This window comes from Bufo bufo, chromosome 6, assembly GCF_905171765.1.
Source record: "Bufo bufo chromosome 6, aBufBuf1.1, whole genome shotgun sequence".
NCBI classification, from domain to species: domain Eukaryota; kingdom Metazoa; phylum Chordata; class Amphibia; order Anura; family Bufonidae; genus Bufo; species Bufo bufo.
The window spans coordinates 156,483,956-156,501,207 of NC_053394.1; the positions used below are offsets into that span (position 1 = coordinate 156,483,956).

Below are 17,252 nucleotides of genomic sequence, written 5' to 3' on the forward strand. Positions count from 1 at the left end.
AAAAGGCAGCGGCGCTCCAGCAGCGCCGCGGCCTTCTCACTGTTTACCGCCGGCCCACTGACGTCACGACTAGTATCAACTAGCGTGGGCGGGGCTAAGCTCTGTTCACTTGAATGGAGCTTAGCCGCGCCCACACTAGTTGATACTAGTCGTGACGTCAGTGGGCCGGCGGTAAACAGTGAGAAGGCCGCAGCGCTGCTGGATCGCCGCTGCCTTCTGAAACAGCTGATCGGCAGGGGTCCCGGGTGTCGGACCCCTGCCGATCAGAAGCTGATCTATCCAGAGGATAGATCATCAGTTAAATGAAAGTGCAGAACCCCTTTAAGGTTGAAGGGTAGAAGTAAATATACATTGGCTGTGGGGAAATGATTATATTATGCTAGGAAATGTATTTTAAAGAAGTCGATTGATGTAAAACCCCCAACTCAGAAGCTGATGATCTATCCAGAGGATAGATCATCAGTTAAATGAAAGTGCAGAACCCCTTTAACATGCATAATACACTGTCTTTATATCTTCTGGCAGTTGTACCTGATACCAAGTTTCTTTAACATATATATATATATATATATATATATACACACACTCACCTAAAGAATTATTAGGAACACCTGTTCTATTTCTCATTAATGCAATTATCTAGTCAACCAATCACATGGCAGTTGCTTCAATGCATTTAGGGGGGTGCTCCTGGTCAAGACAATCTCCTGAACTCCAAACTGAATGTCAGAATGGGAAAGAAAGGTGATTTAAGCAATTTTGAGCGTGGCATGGTTGTTGGTGCCAGACGGGCCGGTCTGAGTATTTCACAATCTGCTCAGTTACTGGGATTTTCACGCACAACCATTTCTAGGGTTTACAAAGAATGGTGTGAAAAGGGAAAAACATCCAGTATGCGGCAGACATGTGGGCAAAAATGCCTTGTGGATGCTAGAGGTCAGAGGAGAATGGGCCGACTGATTCAAGCTGATAGAAGAGCAACGTTGACTGAAATAACCACTCGTTACAACCGAGGTATGCAGCAAAGCATTTGTGAAGCCACAACACGCACAACCTTGAGGCGGATGGGCTACAACAGCGGAAGACCCCACCGGATACCACTCATCTCCACTACAAATAGGAAAAAGAGGCTACAATTTGCACGAGCTCACCAAAATTGGACTGTTGAAGACTGGAAAAATGTTGCCTGGTCTGATGAGTCTCGATTTCTGTTGAGACATTCAAATGGTAGAGTCCGAATTTGGCGTAAACAGAATGAGAACATGTATCCATCCTCTGATGGCTACTTCCAGCAGGATAATGCACCATGTCACAAAGCTCGAATCATTTCAAATTGGTTTCTTGAACATGACAATGAGTTCACTGTACTAAAATGGCCCCCACAGTCACCAGATCTCAACCCAATAGAGCATCTTTGGGATGTGGTGGAACGGGAGCTTCGTGCCCTGGATGTGCATCCCTCAAATCTCCATCAACTGCAAGATGCTATCCTATCAATATGGGCCAACATTTCTAAAGAATGCTATCAGCACCTTGTTGAATCAATGCCACGTAGAATTAAAGGCAGTTCTGAAGGCAAAAGGGGGTCCAACATCGTATTAGTATGGTGTTCCTAATAATTCTTTAGGTGAGTGTATATATCCTCCCAAAAATCTATATATAAGGATGTCATAACATACACTACTCAAAAAAGTTAGGGATATTTGGCTTGTGGGCGAAATTTCAGGATGAACCTAACATGCTCTGTAAACTTTACGTGAACTTAATGTGACCTTCTCTAAAATTTTGAATGCACATGTCCAACTGTTCAATGTTTCAGTACTTTTTGCACAACTTGCTGTTCTCTAACAAGGAGCTTAACAGCAAATTTCACAACAGGTGTTTGATCCATGAATTGCCCAATAAATTTCCTGGTTCAACTAGAATTGGTATTTAAACAGTCCTTCTCATCATGCTGTTCATATTTTGACACCATGAGACCAAAATGACACCTAACTATTAATCCACAGTACCTCCCCATTGCGATGCTTCAAGCAGGATGTTTTCAGACGGAAGTGGCTACTGAGCGTAGAGCATCACAGAGTGTCATCAGCAGGTTGCAACAGAGAGACTGGCATGGCATAGAAGTGGACGTCCTTTGGCCACATCCCACACTGATGACCACTTCATTGTGAACAATGCCCTGCAGAACCGGGTGATGAATGCCACACAACTCCAGGCACAATTATGGGAGGTGAGAGATGCCCAAGTGTCACGTCAGACCATTCAAAACCGTTTACATCAGCGTGGTCTGCGAGCTAGATGATCTGCAAGGGTACCTGACCACACCACCAGGCACATGCATCATCATGCTTGCATGTGCCAGGGAGCATCTACGCTGGATGAGGGACCAATGGTCCTCAGTGCTGTTCACTGATGAAAGTCGATTCACACCGAGCAGAAATGATGGCTGCCAACAACCTCAAGGAGAGCACTATGCGTCAGCCACTGTTGTCACTAGATGAGCCTTTGGTGGTGGTGTTACAGAGTGGGCAGGCGTGTATAGTCAATACAGAACTGCCCTACACTTTGTAAAGGGTACAGTGACAAGCCCAAACTACTTGAATAACATCATTAATCCAGTCATTGTGCCTCTGCATGAACAACACAGGCATAATTTCATCTTCATGGACGACAATGCACCAGCTCATAAAGGTCGCATCATTAGGAAACGGCTGTTGGAGACTGGGGTTCCTCAAATGGAGTGGCCTGCATCCCACTGAAAACCAATAGGATCAGCTGAGTGTAGAAGCTTGTGACTCTGTACCCAAGAACCTTCAAGAAGAGTGGGATGCCATGCCTCAGCAGACTGTCAAGCTGTAATTGATGCTCAAGGCCACATGATAAGTTATGGAGACATTTACATTTTTTGTGGGGTATAGCCACCACTGTTGTTGGCTATTGTTTCAATAAATTGTTTGAGATAAGGAAATCACTATTGCATATAATATCACTGTAGCGGGAACTTTTTACAATTTCCATAAATTTCACCCAAAAGTGAAATATCCCTAACTTTTTCTGAGTAGTGTATGAATATTATCTGTCTCATATACGCCACAGTTTGGGTATTTAGATTTGCTATTCCTGTAACATTTTGACAGCTTTTTAGGACGGTAATGTAGATCATGTATGCCAAACTATAGGAGAGTTTTGAGATCCAGCTGCTTTTTCAGAGAAAAAATAAAGTCCTGCTCCTCCATTGTTTCTAGGAGATGTAGTAGTCACCCTTAGTTATGGTGACAACCCAGTGTATCATTAGAAAAAAATCTCTATACAGACCTTTGTATATATTTATTAATGTACTCATGCTCTATCCACTTTCTAACAATGAAGCAGTGAGAAATTTTAAGTAAAAAACAATAATACAATGGAAATATGGGTGAAGAGTCTGGGTACCAGAACACAGGCTGCTAGGAAGACAAGCCAAGTGACCTGCGATACATATTTACCAGAACCCAAGTACATGACTTGAATCCAAATAAACCAAAGGTCTATCAGGCAAAGGGGTCTAGGTTATATGGGTCCTGAGTGTGCCCATTTTACCTAGTGTGACCACTTACTCTTACTGAATGTCTTTGGGTGAAAACTAGGGTTCATTTTTTTTACAATTCTAATCCTATGTTGGACCCTTCTTATGACCGAGGATCAGAGTTATGCAAAAATGACTCCAACCATAGGATAAATTTCTATTTTAAAAAATTTCTCTTACCTTTGGAAGGTTAAAGACAGTGAATGACGTTTCCATTCTTTCTACTTTGTACATGGAAGCTATGAAGTTGAACTTTGAGCAGCTGTTGTTATCACGCCCTGTTAAGTAATGTCGATAGTAAGCCACCGATACAAAGTAGAAACCTAATGAGTTGTAATCTTCAGAGTATCACTAAGGTTGGCCATGCACATGAGATGCCTAGGAGATACAACTCTCTCTTCACTTCCTCTTACACACTCTGCTTGGCCAAGCTTACATGTCTGGCAGTGGCTTATCGCCTGGGAACTGTTGTACAGGGCACCTAGATTTCTAGACCCTTCCCTGATACTTAAAGAGAACCGGTCACCGGGATTTTGTGTATAGAGCTGAGGACATGGGTTGCTAGATGGCCGCTAGCACATCCGCAACACGCAGTCCCCTTAGCTCTGTGTGCTTTTATTGTGTAAAAAACCCTTATAATAACAGCTTTCATTAATGTCTCCTGTACCTTTCCACTGCTCCCTTAACCCCTTGGCTACCGGAGGCTTTTTTGTTTTCATTTTTCTTCCCTATTTTCCGTGAGCCATAACTTTTTTATATTTCCAGTCACATAGCTGTATGAGAGCTTTTTTTTTTTACAGGACAAGTTGTACTTTCTAATACCACTATTTATTATGGCATACAATGTAGTGGGAAGCGGGGAAAAAATTCCAAATGGGGTGGAATTGGAAAACAAACGCAATCACACCACCGTTTTACGGGTTTTGTTCCCACTGGGTCTCGTTTATGGCAAAACTGACCCATGCCTTTCATTCTCTGGGTCAGTACGATTACAACAATACTTTTTATGTCTAAATAGTGTAAAAATAAATTTAACCGCCTCCGGACCGCCTAACGCAGGATCGCGTTCCGGAGGCGGCAGCTCTGCGCAGAGTCACGCATATACGCGTCATCTCGCGAGACGCGAGATTTCCTGTAAATGCGCGCACACTGGCGCGCGCGTTCACAGGATCGGAAGGTAAGCGAGTGGATCTCCAGCCTGCCAGCGGCGATCGTTCGCTGGCAGGCTGGAGATGCGATTTTTTTAACCCCTAAGGCTGGTTTCAAACGGGCGTTGCGGATTGGGGCCGGATGCGTTCAGGGTGCGTTCAGTGAAACTCGCACTATTTTGCAAGCAAGTTCAGTCAGTTTTGTCTGCGATTGCGTTTAGTTGTTCAGTTTTTTCCGCGCGGGTGCAATGCGTTTTGATGCGTTTTTCACGCGCGTGATAAAAAACTGAATGTTTACAAACAACATCTCTTAGCAACCATCAGTGAAAAACGCATCGCACCCGCACTTGCTTGCGGATGCAATGCGTTTTTCACGCAGCCCCATTCACTTCTATGGGGCCAGGGCTGTGTGAAAAACGCAGAATATAGAACATGCTGCGATTTTCACGCAACGCAGAACTGATGTGTGAAAAACAACGCTCATGTACACAGCCCCATTGAAATGAATGGGTCAGGATTCAGTGCAGGTGCTATGCGTTCACGTCACGCATTGCACCCGCGCGGAAAACTCGCTCGTGTGAAAGGGACCTAACAGGTATATTAGACGCTGTTTTGATAACAGCGTCTAATATACCTGCTACCTGGTCCTCTGGTGGTCCCTTTTGTTTGGATCGACCACCAGAGGACACAGGCAGCTCAGTAATAAGTAGCACCAAGCACCACTACACTACACCCCCCCCTGTCACTTATTAACCCCTTATTAACCCCTGATCACCCCATATAGACTCCCTGATCACCCCCCTGTCATTGATCACCCCCTTGTAAGGCTCCATTCAGACGTCCGTATTTTTTTACGGATCCACGGATACATGGATCGGATCCGCAAAACACATACGGACATCTGAATGGAGCCTTACAGGGGGGTGATCAATGACAGGGGGGTGATCACACCATATAGACTCCCTGATCACCCCCCTGTCATTGATCACCCCCCTGTAAGGCTCCATTCAGATGTCCGTATGTGTTTTGCGGATCCGATCCATGTATCCGTGGATCCGTAAAAAACATACGGACGTCTGAATGGAGCCTTATAGGGGGGGGTGATCAATGACAGGGGGGTGATCACACCATATAGACTCCCTGATCACCCCCCTGTCATTGATCACCCCCCTGTAAGGCTCCATTCAGACGTCCGTATTTTTTTACGGATCCACGGATACATGGATCGGATCCGCAAAACACATACGGACATCTGAATGGAGCCTTATAGGGGGGTGATCAATGACAGGGGGGTGATCACCCCATATAGACTCCCTGATCACCCCCCTGTCATTGATCACCCCCCTGTAAGGCTCCATTCAGACGTCCGTATGTGTTTTGCGGATCCGATCCATGTATCCGTGGATCTGTAAAAAACATACGGACGTCTGAATGGAGCCTTACAGGGGGGTGATCAATGACGGGGGTGATCACCCCATATAGACTCCCTGATCACCCCCCTGTCATTGATCACCCCCCTGTCATTGATCACCCCCCTGTAAGGCTCCATTCAGAAAAAATTTTGGTCCAAGTTAGCGGAAATATTTTTTTATTTATTTTTTCTTGCAAAGTCTCATATTCCACTAACTTGTGTCAAAAAATAAAATCTCACATGAACTCACCATACCTCTCACGGAATCCAAATGCGTAAAAATTTTTTGACATTTATATTCCAGACTTCTTCTCACGCTTTAGGGCCCCTAAAATGCCAGGGCAGTATAAATACCCCACATGTGACCCCATTTCGGAAAGAAGACACCCCAAAGTATTCCGTGAGGGGCATATTGAGTCCATGAAAGATTGAAATTTTTGTCCCAAGTTAGCGGAAAGGGAGACTTTGTGAGAAAAAAAAAACAATTTCCGCTAACTTGTGACAAAAAAAAAAAAATTCTATGAACTCGCCATGCCCCTCATTGAATACCTTGGGGTGTCTTCTTTCCAAAATGGGGTCACATGTGGGGTATTTATACTACCCTGGCATTTTAGGGGCCCTAAAGCGTGAGAAGAAGTCTGGGATCCAAATGTCTAAAAATGCCCTCATAAAAGGAATGTGGGCACCTTTGCGCATCTAGGCTGCAAAAAAGTGTACCACATCTGGTATCGCCGTACTCAGGAGAAGTTGGGCAATGTGTTTTGGGGTGTCATTTTACATATACCCATGCTGGGTGAGATAAATATCTTGGTCAAATGCCAACTTTGTATAAAAAATGGGAAAAGTTGTCATTTGCCGAGATATTTCTCTCACCCAGCATGGGTATATGTAAAAAGACACCCCAAAACACATTGCCCAACTTCTCCTGAGTACGGCGATACCACATGTGTGACACTTTTTTGCAGCCTAGGTGGGCAAAGGGGCCCACATTCCAAAGAGCACCTTTAGGATTTCAGAGGTCATTTTTTACACATTTTGATTTCAAACTACTTACCACACATTAGGGCTCCTAGAATGCCAGGGCAGTATAACTACCACACAAGTGACCCCATTTTGCAAAGAAGACACCCCAAGGTATTCCGTGAGGGGCATGGCGAGTTCCTAGAATTTTTTATTTTTTGTCACAAGTTAGCGGAAAATGATGATTTATTATTATATATTTTTTTTCTTACAAAGTCTCATATTCCACTAACTTGTGACAAAAAATAAAAACTTCCATGAACTCACTATGCCCATCACGAAATACCTTGGGGTGTCTTCTTTCCAAAATGGGGTCACTTGTGTGGTAGTTATACTGCCCTGGCATTTTAGGGGCCCGAATGCGTGAGAAGTGGTTTGAAATCAAAATCTGTAAAAAATGGCCGGTGAAATCCGAAAGGTGCTCTTTGGAATGTGGGCCCCTTTGCCCACCTAGGCTGCAAAAAAGTGTCACACATGTGGTATCGCCGTACTCAGGAGAAGTTGGGCAATGTGTTTTGGGGTGTCATTTTACATATACCCATGCTGGGTGAGAGAAATATCTCGGCAAAAGACAACTTTTCCCATTTTTTTATACAAAGTTGGCATTTGACCAAGATATTTATCTCACCCAGCATGGGTATATGTAAAATGACACCGCTAAACACATTCCCCAACTTCTCCTGAGTACGGCGATACCACATGTGTGACACTTTTTTGCAGCCTAGGTGGGCAAAGGGGCCCACATTCCAAAGAGCACCTTTCGGATTTCACTGGCCATTTTTTACAGATTTTGATTTCAAACCACTTCTCACGCATTCGGGCCCCTAAAATGCCAGGGCAGTATAACTACCACACAAGTGACCCCATTTTGGAAAGAAGACACCCCAAGGTATTTCGTGATGGGCATAGTGAGTTCATGGAAGTTTTTATTTTTTGTCACAAGTTAGTGGACACCAGAGTCTGCTCCTCCTGTATTATAATAACAGACAGGACACCAGAGTCTGCTCCTCCTGTATTATAATAACAGACAGGACACCAGAGTCTGCTCCTCCTGTATTATAATAACAGACAGGACACCAGAGTCTGCTCCTCCTGTATTATAATAACAGACAGGACACCAGAGTCTGCTCCTCCTGTATTATAACAGACAGGACACCAGAGTCTGCTCCTCCTGTATTATAATAACATACAGGACACCAGAGTCTGCTCCTCCTGTATTATAATAACAGACAGGACATCAGAGTCTGCTCCTGTATTATAATAACAGACAGGACACCAGAGTCTGCTCCTCCTGTATTATAATAACCAGACAGGACACCAGAGTCTGCTCCTCCTGTATTATAATAACCAGACAGGACACCAGAGTCTGCTCCTCCTGTATTATAATAACCAGACAGGACACCAGAGTCTGCTCCTCCTGTATTATAATAACCAGACAGGACACCAGAGTCTGCTCCTCCTGTATTATAATAACAGACAGGACACCAGAGTCTGCTCCTCCTGTAGTATAATAACAGACAGGACACCACAGTCTGCTCCTCCTGTATTATAATAACAGACAGGACACCAGAGTCTGCTCCTCCTGTATTATAATAACAGACAGGACACCAGAGTCTGCTCCTCCTGTATTATAATAACAGACAGGACACCACAGTCTGCTCCTCCTGTATAATAATAACAGACAGGACACCAGAGTCTGCTCCTCCTGTATTATAATAACAGACAGGACACCAGAGTCTGCTCCTCCTGTATTATAATAACAGACAGGACACCAGAGTCTGCTCCTCCTGTATTATAATAACAGACAGGACACCAGAGTCTGCTCCTCCTGTATTATAATAACAGACAGGACACCAGAGTCTGCTCCTCCTGTATTATAATAACAGACAGGACACCAGAGTCTGCTCCTCCTGTATTATAATAACAGACAGGACACCAGAGTCTGCTCCTCCTGTATTATAATAACAGACAGGACACCAGAGTCTGCTCCTCCTGTATTATAATAACAGACAGGACACCAGAGTCTGCTCCTCCTGTATTATAATAACAGACAGGACACCACAGTCTGCTGCTCCTGTATAATAATAACAGACAGGACACCAGAGTCTGCTCCTCCTGTATTATAATAACAGACAGGACACCAGAGTCTGCTCCTCCTGTATTATAATAACAGACAGGACACCAGAGTCTGCTCCTCCTGTATTATAATAACAGACAGGACACCAGAGTCTGCTCCTCCTGTATTATAATAACAGACAGGACACCAGAGTCTGCTCCTCCTGTATTATTATAATAACAGACAGGACACCAGAGTCTGCTCCTCCTGTATTATAATAACAGACAGGACACCAGAGTCTGCTCCTCCTGTATTATAATAACAGACAGGACACCACAGTCTGCTCCTCCTGTATTATAATAACAGACAGGACACCACAGTCTGCTCCTCCTGTATTATAATAACAGACAGGACACCACAGTCTGCTCCTCCTGTATTATAATAACAGACAGGACACCAGAGTCTGCTCCTCCTGTATTATAATAACAGACAGGACACCAGAGTCTGCTCCTCCTGTATTATAATAACAGACAGGACACCAGAGTCTGCTCCTCCTGTATTATAATAACAGACAGGACACCACAGTCTGCTCCTCCTGTATTATAATAACAGACAGGACACCACAGTCTGCTCCTCCTGTAGTATAATAACAGACAGGACACCACAGTCTGCTCCTCCTGTATTATAATAACAGACAGGACACCACAGTCTGCTCCTCCTGTATTATAATAACAGACAGGACACCAGAGTCTGCTCCTCCTGTATTATAATAACAGACAGGACACCAGAGTCTGCTCCTCCTGTAGTATAATAACAGACAGGACACCAGAGTCTGCTCCTCCTGTATTATAATAACAGACAGGACACCACAGTCTGCTCCTCCTGTATTATAATAACAGACAGGACACCACAGTCTGCTCCTCCTGTATTATAATAACAGACAGGACACTAGAGTCTGCTCCTCCTGTAATATAATAACAGACAGGACACCACAGTCTGCTCCTCCTGTATTATAATAACAGACAGGACACCAGAGTCTGCTCCTCCTGTATTATAATAACAGACAGGACACCACAGTCTGCTCCTCCTGTATTATAATAACAGACAGGACACCAGAGTCTGCTCCTCCTGTATTATAATAACAGACAGGACACCAGAGTCTGCTCCTCCTGTATTATAATAACAGACAGGACACCAGAGTCTGCTCCTCCTGTATTATAATAAGAGACAGGACACCAGAGTCTGCTCCTCCTGTATTATACTAACAGACAGGACACCAGAGTCTGCTCCTCCTGTAGTATAATAACAGACAGGACACCAGAGTCTGCTCCTCCTGTATTATAATAACAGACAGGACACCAGAGTCTGCTCCTCCTGTATTATAATAACAGACAGGACACCAGAGTCTGCTCCTCCTGTATTATAATAACAGACAGGACACCAGAGTCTGCTCCTCCTGTATTATAACAGACAGGACACCAGAATCTGCTCCTCCTGTATTATAATAACAGACAGGACACCAGAGTCTGCTCCTCCTGTATTATAATAACAGACAGGACACCAGAGTCTGCTCCTCCTGTATTATAATAACAGACAGGACACCACAGTCTGCTCCTCCTGTATTATAATAACAGACAGGACACCACAGTCTGCTCCTCCTGTATTATAATAACAGACAGGACACCACAGTCTGCTCCTCCTGTATTATAATAACAGACAGGACACCAGAGTCTGCTCCTCCTGTATTATAATAACAGACAGGACACCACAGTCTGCTCCTCCTGTATTATAATAACAGACAGGACACCAGAGTCTGCTCCTCCTGTATTATAATAACAGACAGGACACCAGAGTCTGCTCCTCCTGTATTATAATAACAGACAGGACACCAGAGTCTGCTCCTCCTGTGTTATAATAACATAACATAGATTCAGTGAACCCCTGAGGAGCCAAAGCAGAGGATGGGAATGGTAGTGGCCCTGATGAGATGTTGTGTCACAGTGTATTCCCTCAGGCTGTTTCTCCCAGGGGATCTGTTAAGTGGAAAGACAGTTTGAACAATCAGGCCAGAAGTAAACATGAAAAAGTCTCTCTTTGCTTGCAAAATATAACTTATGGCACATCCAGCAGCAATAAATACAAAGTGTAGTTTCTGGCATCAGATAAGGAAGTATGGTGGTTCGTTATATGGCAATTTAGCATTAGCAAGCACATGTGGCTATAGGTATCTGGCCTGGTTGTTAGCTAGATGTTGTCTTAGCCGTAGTCCCTCACTTGCAGCAGTATCTGTAAAGCTGCAATTAGCTGATCATTCTGCTGTCTCGGTACACTGATGCTTCCTGGAAGCAGTGTTCTGGATTCTGAAGATTTCTCTTGAGTGATGGTCTTACAGGAGAATGGAATAACAATCTCTCAGAGCAGGAGCTCTGGCATGTGCTTCCTTACTCCTCTCCCCACTCTGGAACTCTCCTGGCAGGAAGTAGAACCAGCACACCTACCAAGAGGGGAAAAACAGGGTGGTTAGCCCTGTTCCAGCCAACCATACCTTCTTTGTTAGAATGAATGGCTTAAAACATTGCATAACATGACATAATAGATACCCCCTGGTCTGTGATACTGAACAAACAGAACACCATAGTCTGCTCCTCCTGCTTTTAAGTGGAGAGTTGTGGAGCAGGAGTGTCAGTGGCTGCCATTTAGGAATTCATTGAAAAACATGCATAATGGTCAATTTTTTGTAGCAAGCCAATTAAACCTTTTGCAGTCCTTAAAAAACATGTTTGTCACATGTGCAGGAGGAGTGTATAGTGAGGGGCATACACAGATTGCTTACAGCCCCATAGCAAACTTAGCATTAGGCTCCCTCTGCCCCAGCCAGCCAGTTTCTCAATACGCATGGATCACACACTCCCAGGCAGAGCAGAATATAAAGTGTGACTCCCCAGATTTCTGATGTATTTACAATTTATTTATTTTTGTAAATGGATGAATTTTGTAATAAAAAAAAATAGTAATAAAAAAGGTACCCTCCACTATATCAAACGTCTATGTTGGACAAAGAAAGGAACAGATGCTTCATAATGTGGTGCTTATTCTGAAAAATATTTTTCTCAACATATTTATACCAGACAACTGGTATGAATACATTGATAAGTACCCCCTTCTTCTCACACAGTATATTCTTGAAATTGGCTGCCAGCAGCCACCACTAGTGGGAATTCCTATATTTACTATTTACTTGAATTGAAGCTGCAAATAATGTTTTTGCATTGTGCTCCACCTAGTGGTGGCTGGTGGAAAATGCCATAGATCTATGGCAACAATTGAAGAACCAGTTAAGCACTGGGTCCTCCAGGCCCCATAGCAATCATATGGTCTGCCTCTATGGTAGGTAAGCCACTGCTCAGGAGCTGAACCTGCTCCATACTCTGCAAGCGCCAGCTGTGTTGCACTGCCCCTCCAATTAAGCAATTACAGGTAGCTGAGCAGTTATCATTGTAGCCTGCCATGTTGGGGACTCCTATTACATCTTTGTGTAGTAGGCAAGGTGTAAAAGGAGAACGTTAAAAGCACAAATACACTGCAATACAGATGTGTGCAAGTGATCAAATGACCATATGGTCCCCTAGGGACACAAAAAAAAAAATTTACAATTAAAAATACATAACACAATGACAAATAAAAAATAATCATAACTGGCATTGCCAAAACATTAAAATATTGCATTATTTTGCACGGTAAACACCAGAAAGAAAAAAAACAATGCCAGAATTGATCCTTTTTTGTCATCTCATTTCCTAAATACAACATTTTATGAAAAATTATCAAAAACGTGTATATACCCCAAAATAGTACCAATAAAAACTACAGCTAAACCTGCTAAATAAAAGCACTCCTGTAGAACCATCAATGGAAAAAAAAAAAAAGTTATGGGCCCCAGAATATGGTGATAGAAAGCAAATAAAAAAAAATATACCGCAATTTTCCTAAGTAGTAAAACATAAAAATCTATTTAAAAAATAAGGTATTGTCAGAATTGTGCTGTGACCCACAGAATGAGAACGTAGAAATGAAACACAACAATTGGGAATTGCATTTTTTGGTATTCTACCCCACATTTTTTTTTCCTAATTTTGCAGTACATTCTATGGTACATTACATGGTGCCATTTAAAAATACAACTTGTCCACAGAAAATACGGCTAGGTCAATAGAAAATGAAAAAGCTATGGCTCTTAGAAGGTGCAGGAAAAAAAAAAAAGCAGGGCTGTCTTGGCCCAGAAGGGATTAACCTCTTAGGCCTCTTTCACACGGGTGTCCCGGATTTGCTCCGGATGAGTCACGTGTGCATTGCGTTTTGCATTTTGACTGCGATTGCGTTCCGATGTTCAGTTTTTTTTCGCGTGAGTGCAATGCGTTTTGCACGCGCGTGAGAAAAAACTGAATGTGGTACCCAGACCCGAACCAGGACTTCTTCACTGAAGTTCGGGTTTGGGTTAGGTGTTCTGTAGATTATATTTTCCTTTATAGCATAGTTATAAGGGAAAATAATAGCATTCTTTATACAGAATGCTTACTAAAATGTGGATTGAGGGGTTAAAAAAAAATAATAATTAACTCACCTCATCTAATTGATCACGCAGCCGGCATCGTCTTCTTTCTTTTTCTTTCAGGACCTGAAAAAGGACCTTTGATGACGTAATAGCGCTTACCACATGGTGAGCGCGGTGACATCAGCGCAGGTCCTGCTGAATGAAGATAGAAGATTTCTATCTTCATTCAGCAGGACCTGCGCTGATGTCACGAAGCTCAGATTACGCCATCAAAGGTCCTTTTGCAGGTCCTGAAAGAAGAAGCAAGAAGACGATGCCAGCTGCGCGATCAATTGGATAAGGTGAGTTAATTTTTTGTTCTTTTTTAACCCCTCAATCCACATTTTAGTAAGCATTCTGTATTAAGAATGCTATTATTTTCCCTTATAAAATAATACAGTGAATACACTTTAAAGGGGTATTCCCATCACAATCATCATAGTTTAATTTGTTACTGATGTGCCCATGATCATTTTTGCAAATATGATCCATTAGCAAATTCCCACCTTTCTTGATAAAATTACTTCCATCCTACCCAGTGTTACACTTTGGTTCCCCCTATTTACGGCCACCGCTTCTCGGGCGATTCCATGGGCCGCGCTTGCACAGAAGAAGCACTTCTTTCCCCGGGCTGGCTGCTCATTGATTACATGAACGCACACGCCGCCGGGAGGCCGCGCATGCGCAAAGCTTTATTCCGATGGCCGCGTCTAAAACAGAGCTGCGCATGCTCTGTTTGCAGCGCGGACATCGGAGACTGACCTGCAGAGAGAAGACGTTGATCTCTGATTGGTTGGGCAACATCACACTGCAGGCTGATGACTCATACTACAGTAGCTACATGAACAAGCAGGAATGGGGGTGATGTCATAAGGAGGCGTGGCAGCCCATCAATCAAACTGCCTAAGCCCGCTCAGCCTCAGAAGCAAGAACCCAGGAAGTGAACAGCAGTCAGGCTGCAGGAGAGGATGAATCTGCGAGATAGTAAAACCCCTTTAATAGGGTCCAGGGTTGCTTTCATCCCTATACTCTCCTAACAACCATGCGTGAAAATCGCACCGCATCCGTACTTGCTTGCAGATGCTTGCGATTTTCACGCATCCCCATTCATTTCTATGGGACCTACGTTGCGTGAAAAACGCAGAATACGATGCTGCGATTTTCACGCAACGCACAAGTGTTAAAATCATCGCTCATCTACACAGCCCCATTAAAGTGAATGGGTCCAGATTCAGTGCGGGTGCAATGCGTTCACCTCACGCATTGCACCCGCATGTAATTCTCGCTCGTGTGAAAAGGGCCTTAGTGTGTTTTTGGCATATAAGGCCTTATTCACATAATCAGTGTTTGATCAGTGGTTTCGATCAGTGTTTGTGAGCCAAAATCAGCCGTGGGTCAAATAAAAAACAGAGCTTGAGCAAATGTAGGCTCCACCCCTGGTCTTGGTTCACAATCAATTATAGATATCACTGATGGAAATCACTTACCTAACTAACTGTGTGAAAGCAGCCTTATTCTGGCCATACACATTCAATAGCTGTCGGCCAACTAACTGCCAACAGTTATTTCTGCCGACTCCCACCAAACTGCCCCATACACGTTTGGCTTGCCAAGCATGTATGTTGTCAATTGTAGAGAAGAGAAAGCTGCTGCCAGAAGTGTCTTCTTCTTATCTTCTGGGAGAATAAAAGATCAGGCGAAAATATTCACTTTGCCTGATCCTTCTTTCCACCGACATCATCTGTTGGGGAAGAGTGGGGAGCTCCCCATACACATTACTGTTGCAGGATTGGCCAGCAGCATAGGGGCCCTAAGGCCTAGTTCCCATCTCACTGTTTGATCAGGGATTTCCATCTGTGATTGTGAGCCAAAACCAGGAGTGGAGCCTACTGAAACAGGGCTGATATTCAGTCCTGTTTTGATATTTAAATTAGACACAAGATCTGGAGTAACTGGACTCTTCCATGTGGTATTCATAACAATCACCCATCCCCATGCCTGTGGTGGCATCACAGATGCAAGAAATTAGGCAGGTGTGGATATAGTAGCAATGCACCCAAATTCTCACTTCTCTTATGCCCCTTGCCTTTGGGCTCGCTTCTCCTACAATAGAGTAGAGAGGACAATCTTGTAAAATAAGGCTAAGTATATTTCTCTATATTGTTAGACTGTAATTTGGATACATAGTGGATGTGTAGGTTTATGACCATGATTCTGGAAGTATATGTAACTGGAACTAAGTATATGTAACTAACTGTAACTGTGCCTGTATTTTGTGCTTATTTCTGGCTATAGTTATATGACTTGTATGTGGCATTTTTTAGCAGTTTTCCGCTGTTGCTTGCTGTATATCTGGTTTGCGGCTCAGAGATTAGCTGCCATCCACTGAAAGAAAAATCTTCTTCCTAACTATCTCACAGTCACGTAGGAGCAGCCCCAGGATGGTTGAGGGCATTACAGAGGACTACTGACCTGTATTTTGGTGAATGAAGCCTTTTGATTAGCTTTAAGCTTCCTATGTAGCTGTGCAGTCCTGCTTGTCTGTGTGTGTCTCCTCAGCTCCTGCTCACTCCTCCCCCCTCCCCTCCCCACATGTGTAATATGATACTCCTGCAAAGATGATCCTGTCCTGGACAAGAAAAAGGCATTTATTAAAGTGAAAAGCAATTAACAGGAGAACTAACAGGACAACTACAAAACATATTACAGAGCTTCTTGTGATCACTTGTACTATCGATTAATGCATAGTTGTCTGAAAAGTTCATATCTTATATGAAAGTGTAATATCTTATTCCAAGTAATAATGAGGCTAGAGGTACCAAAGATGGTTCTGAAAGCTAAGAGGTTAAAGGAGAATGTTGTCTGTTACCTAATGGTGATTTATACTGTTATCTATTATTAATATTTCCCCCTTATAGTTGCCAAAATACACTCACCTAAAGAATTATTAGGAACACCATACTAATACGGTGTTGGACCCCCTTTTGCCTTCAGAACTGCCTTAATTCTACGTGGCATTGATTCAACAAGGTGCTGATAGCATTCTTTAGAAATGTTGGCCCATATTGATAGGATAGCATCTTGCAGTTGATGGAGATTTGAGGGATGCACATCCAGGGCACGAAGCTCCCGTTCCACCACATCCCAAAGATGCTCTATTGGGTTGAGATCTGGTGACTGTGGGGGCCATTTTAGTACAGTGAACTCATTGTCATGTTCAAGAAACCAATTTGAAATGATTCGAGCTTTGTGACATGGTGCATTATCCTACTGGAAGTAGCCATCAGAGGATGGATACATGTTCTCATTCTGTTTACGCCAAATTCGGACTCTACCATTTGAATGTCTCAACAGAAATCGAGACTCATCAGACCAGGCAACATTTTTCCAGTCTTCCACAGTCCAATTTTGGTGAGCTCGTGCAAATTGTAGCCTCTTTTTCCTATTTGTAGTGGAGA

The 17,252-nt window shown here is 43.4% G+C and overlaps 1 protein-coding gene across 1 annotated transcript in view; it reads right to left on the minus strand.

Annotated features, from left to right (window-relative positions):
* The window catches only part of LOC121004194 (adenosine deaminase-like), a 36,672-nt gene extending 20,339 nt beyond the window's left edge, over window positions 1-16,333 (minus strand). The window contains exons 1-2 of the mRNA XM_040436347.1: window positions 16,267-16,333; window positions 3,749-3,846 (exon numbers count right to left, since the gene is read on the minus strand). Coding sequence (XP_040292281.1) covers window positions 3,749-3,802 — 54 coding nt within the window. The 5' untranslated portion in view covers window positions 3,803-3,846; window positions 16,267-16,333. The remainder of the gene's footprint in view (window positions 1-3,748; window positions 3,847-16,266) is intronic.
* Between the last annotated feature and the right edge of the window lie 919 nt (window positions 16,334-17,252).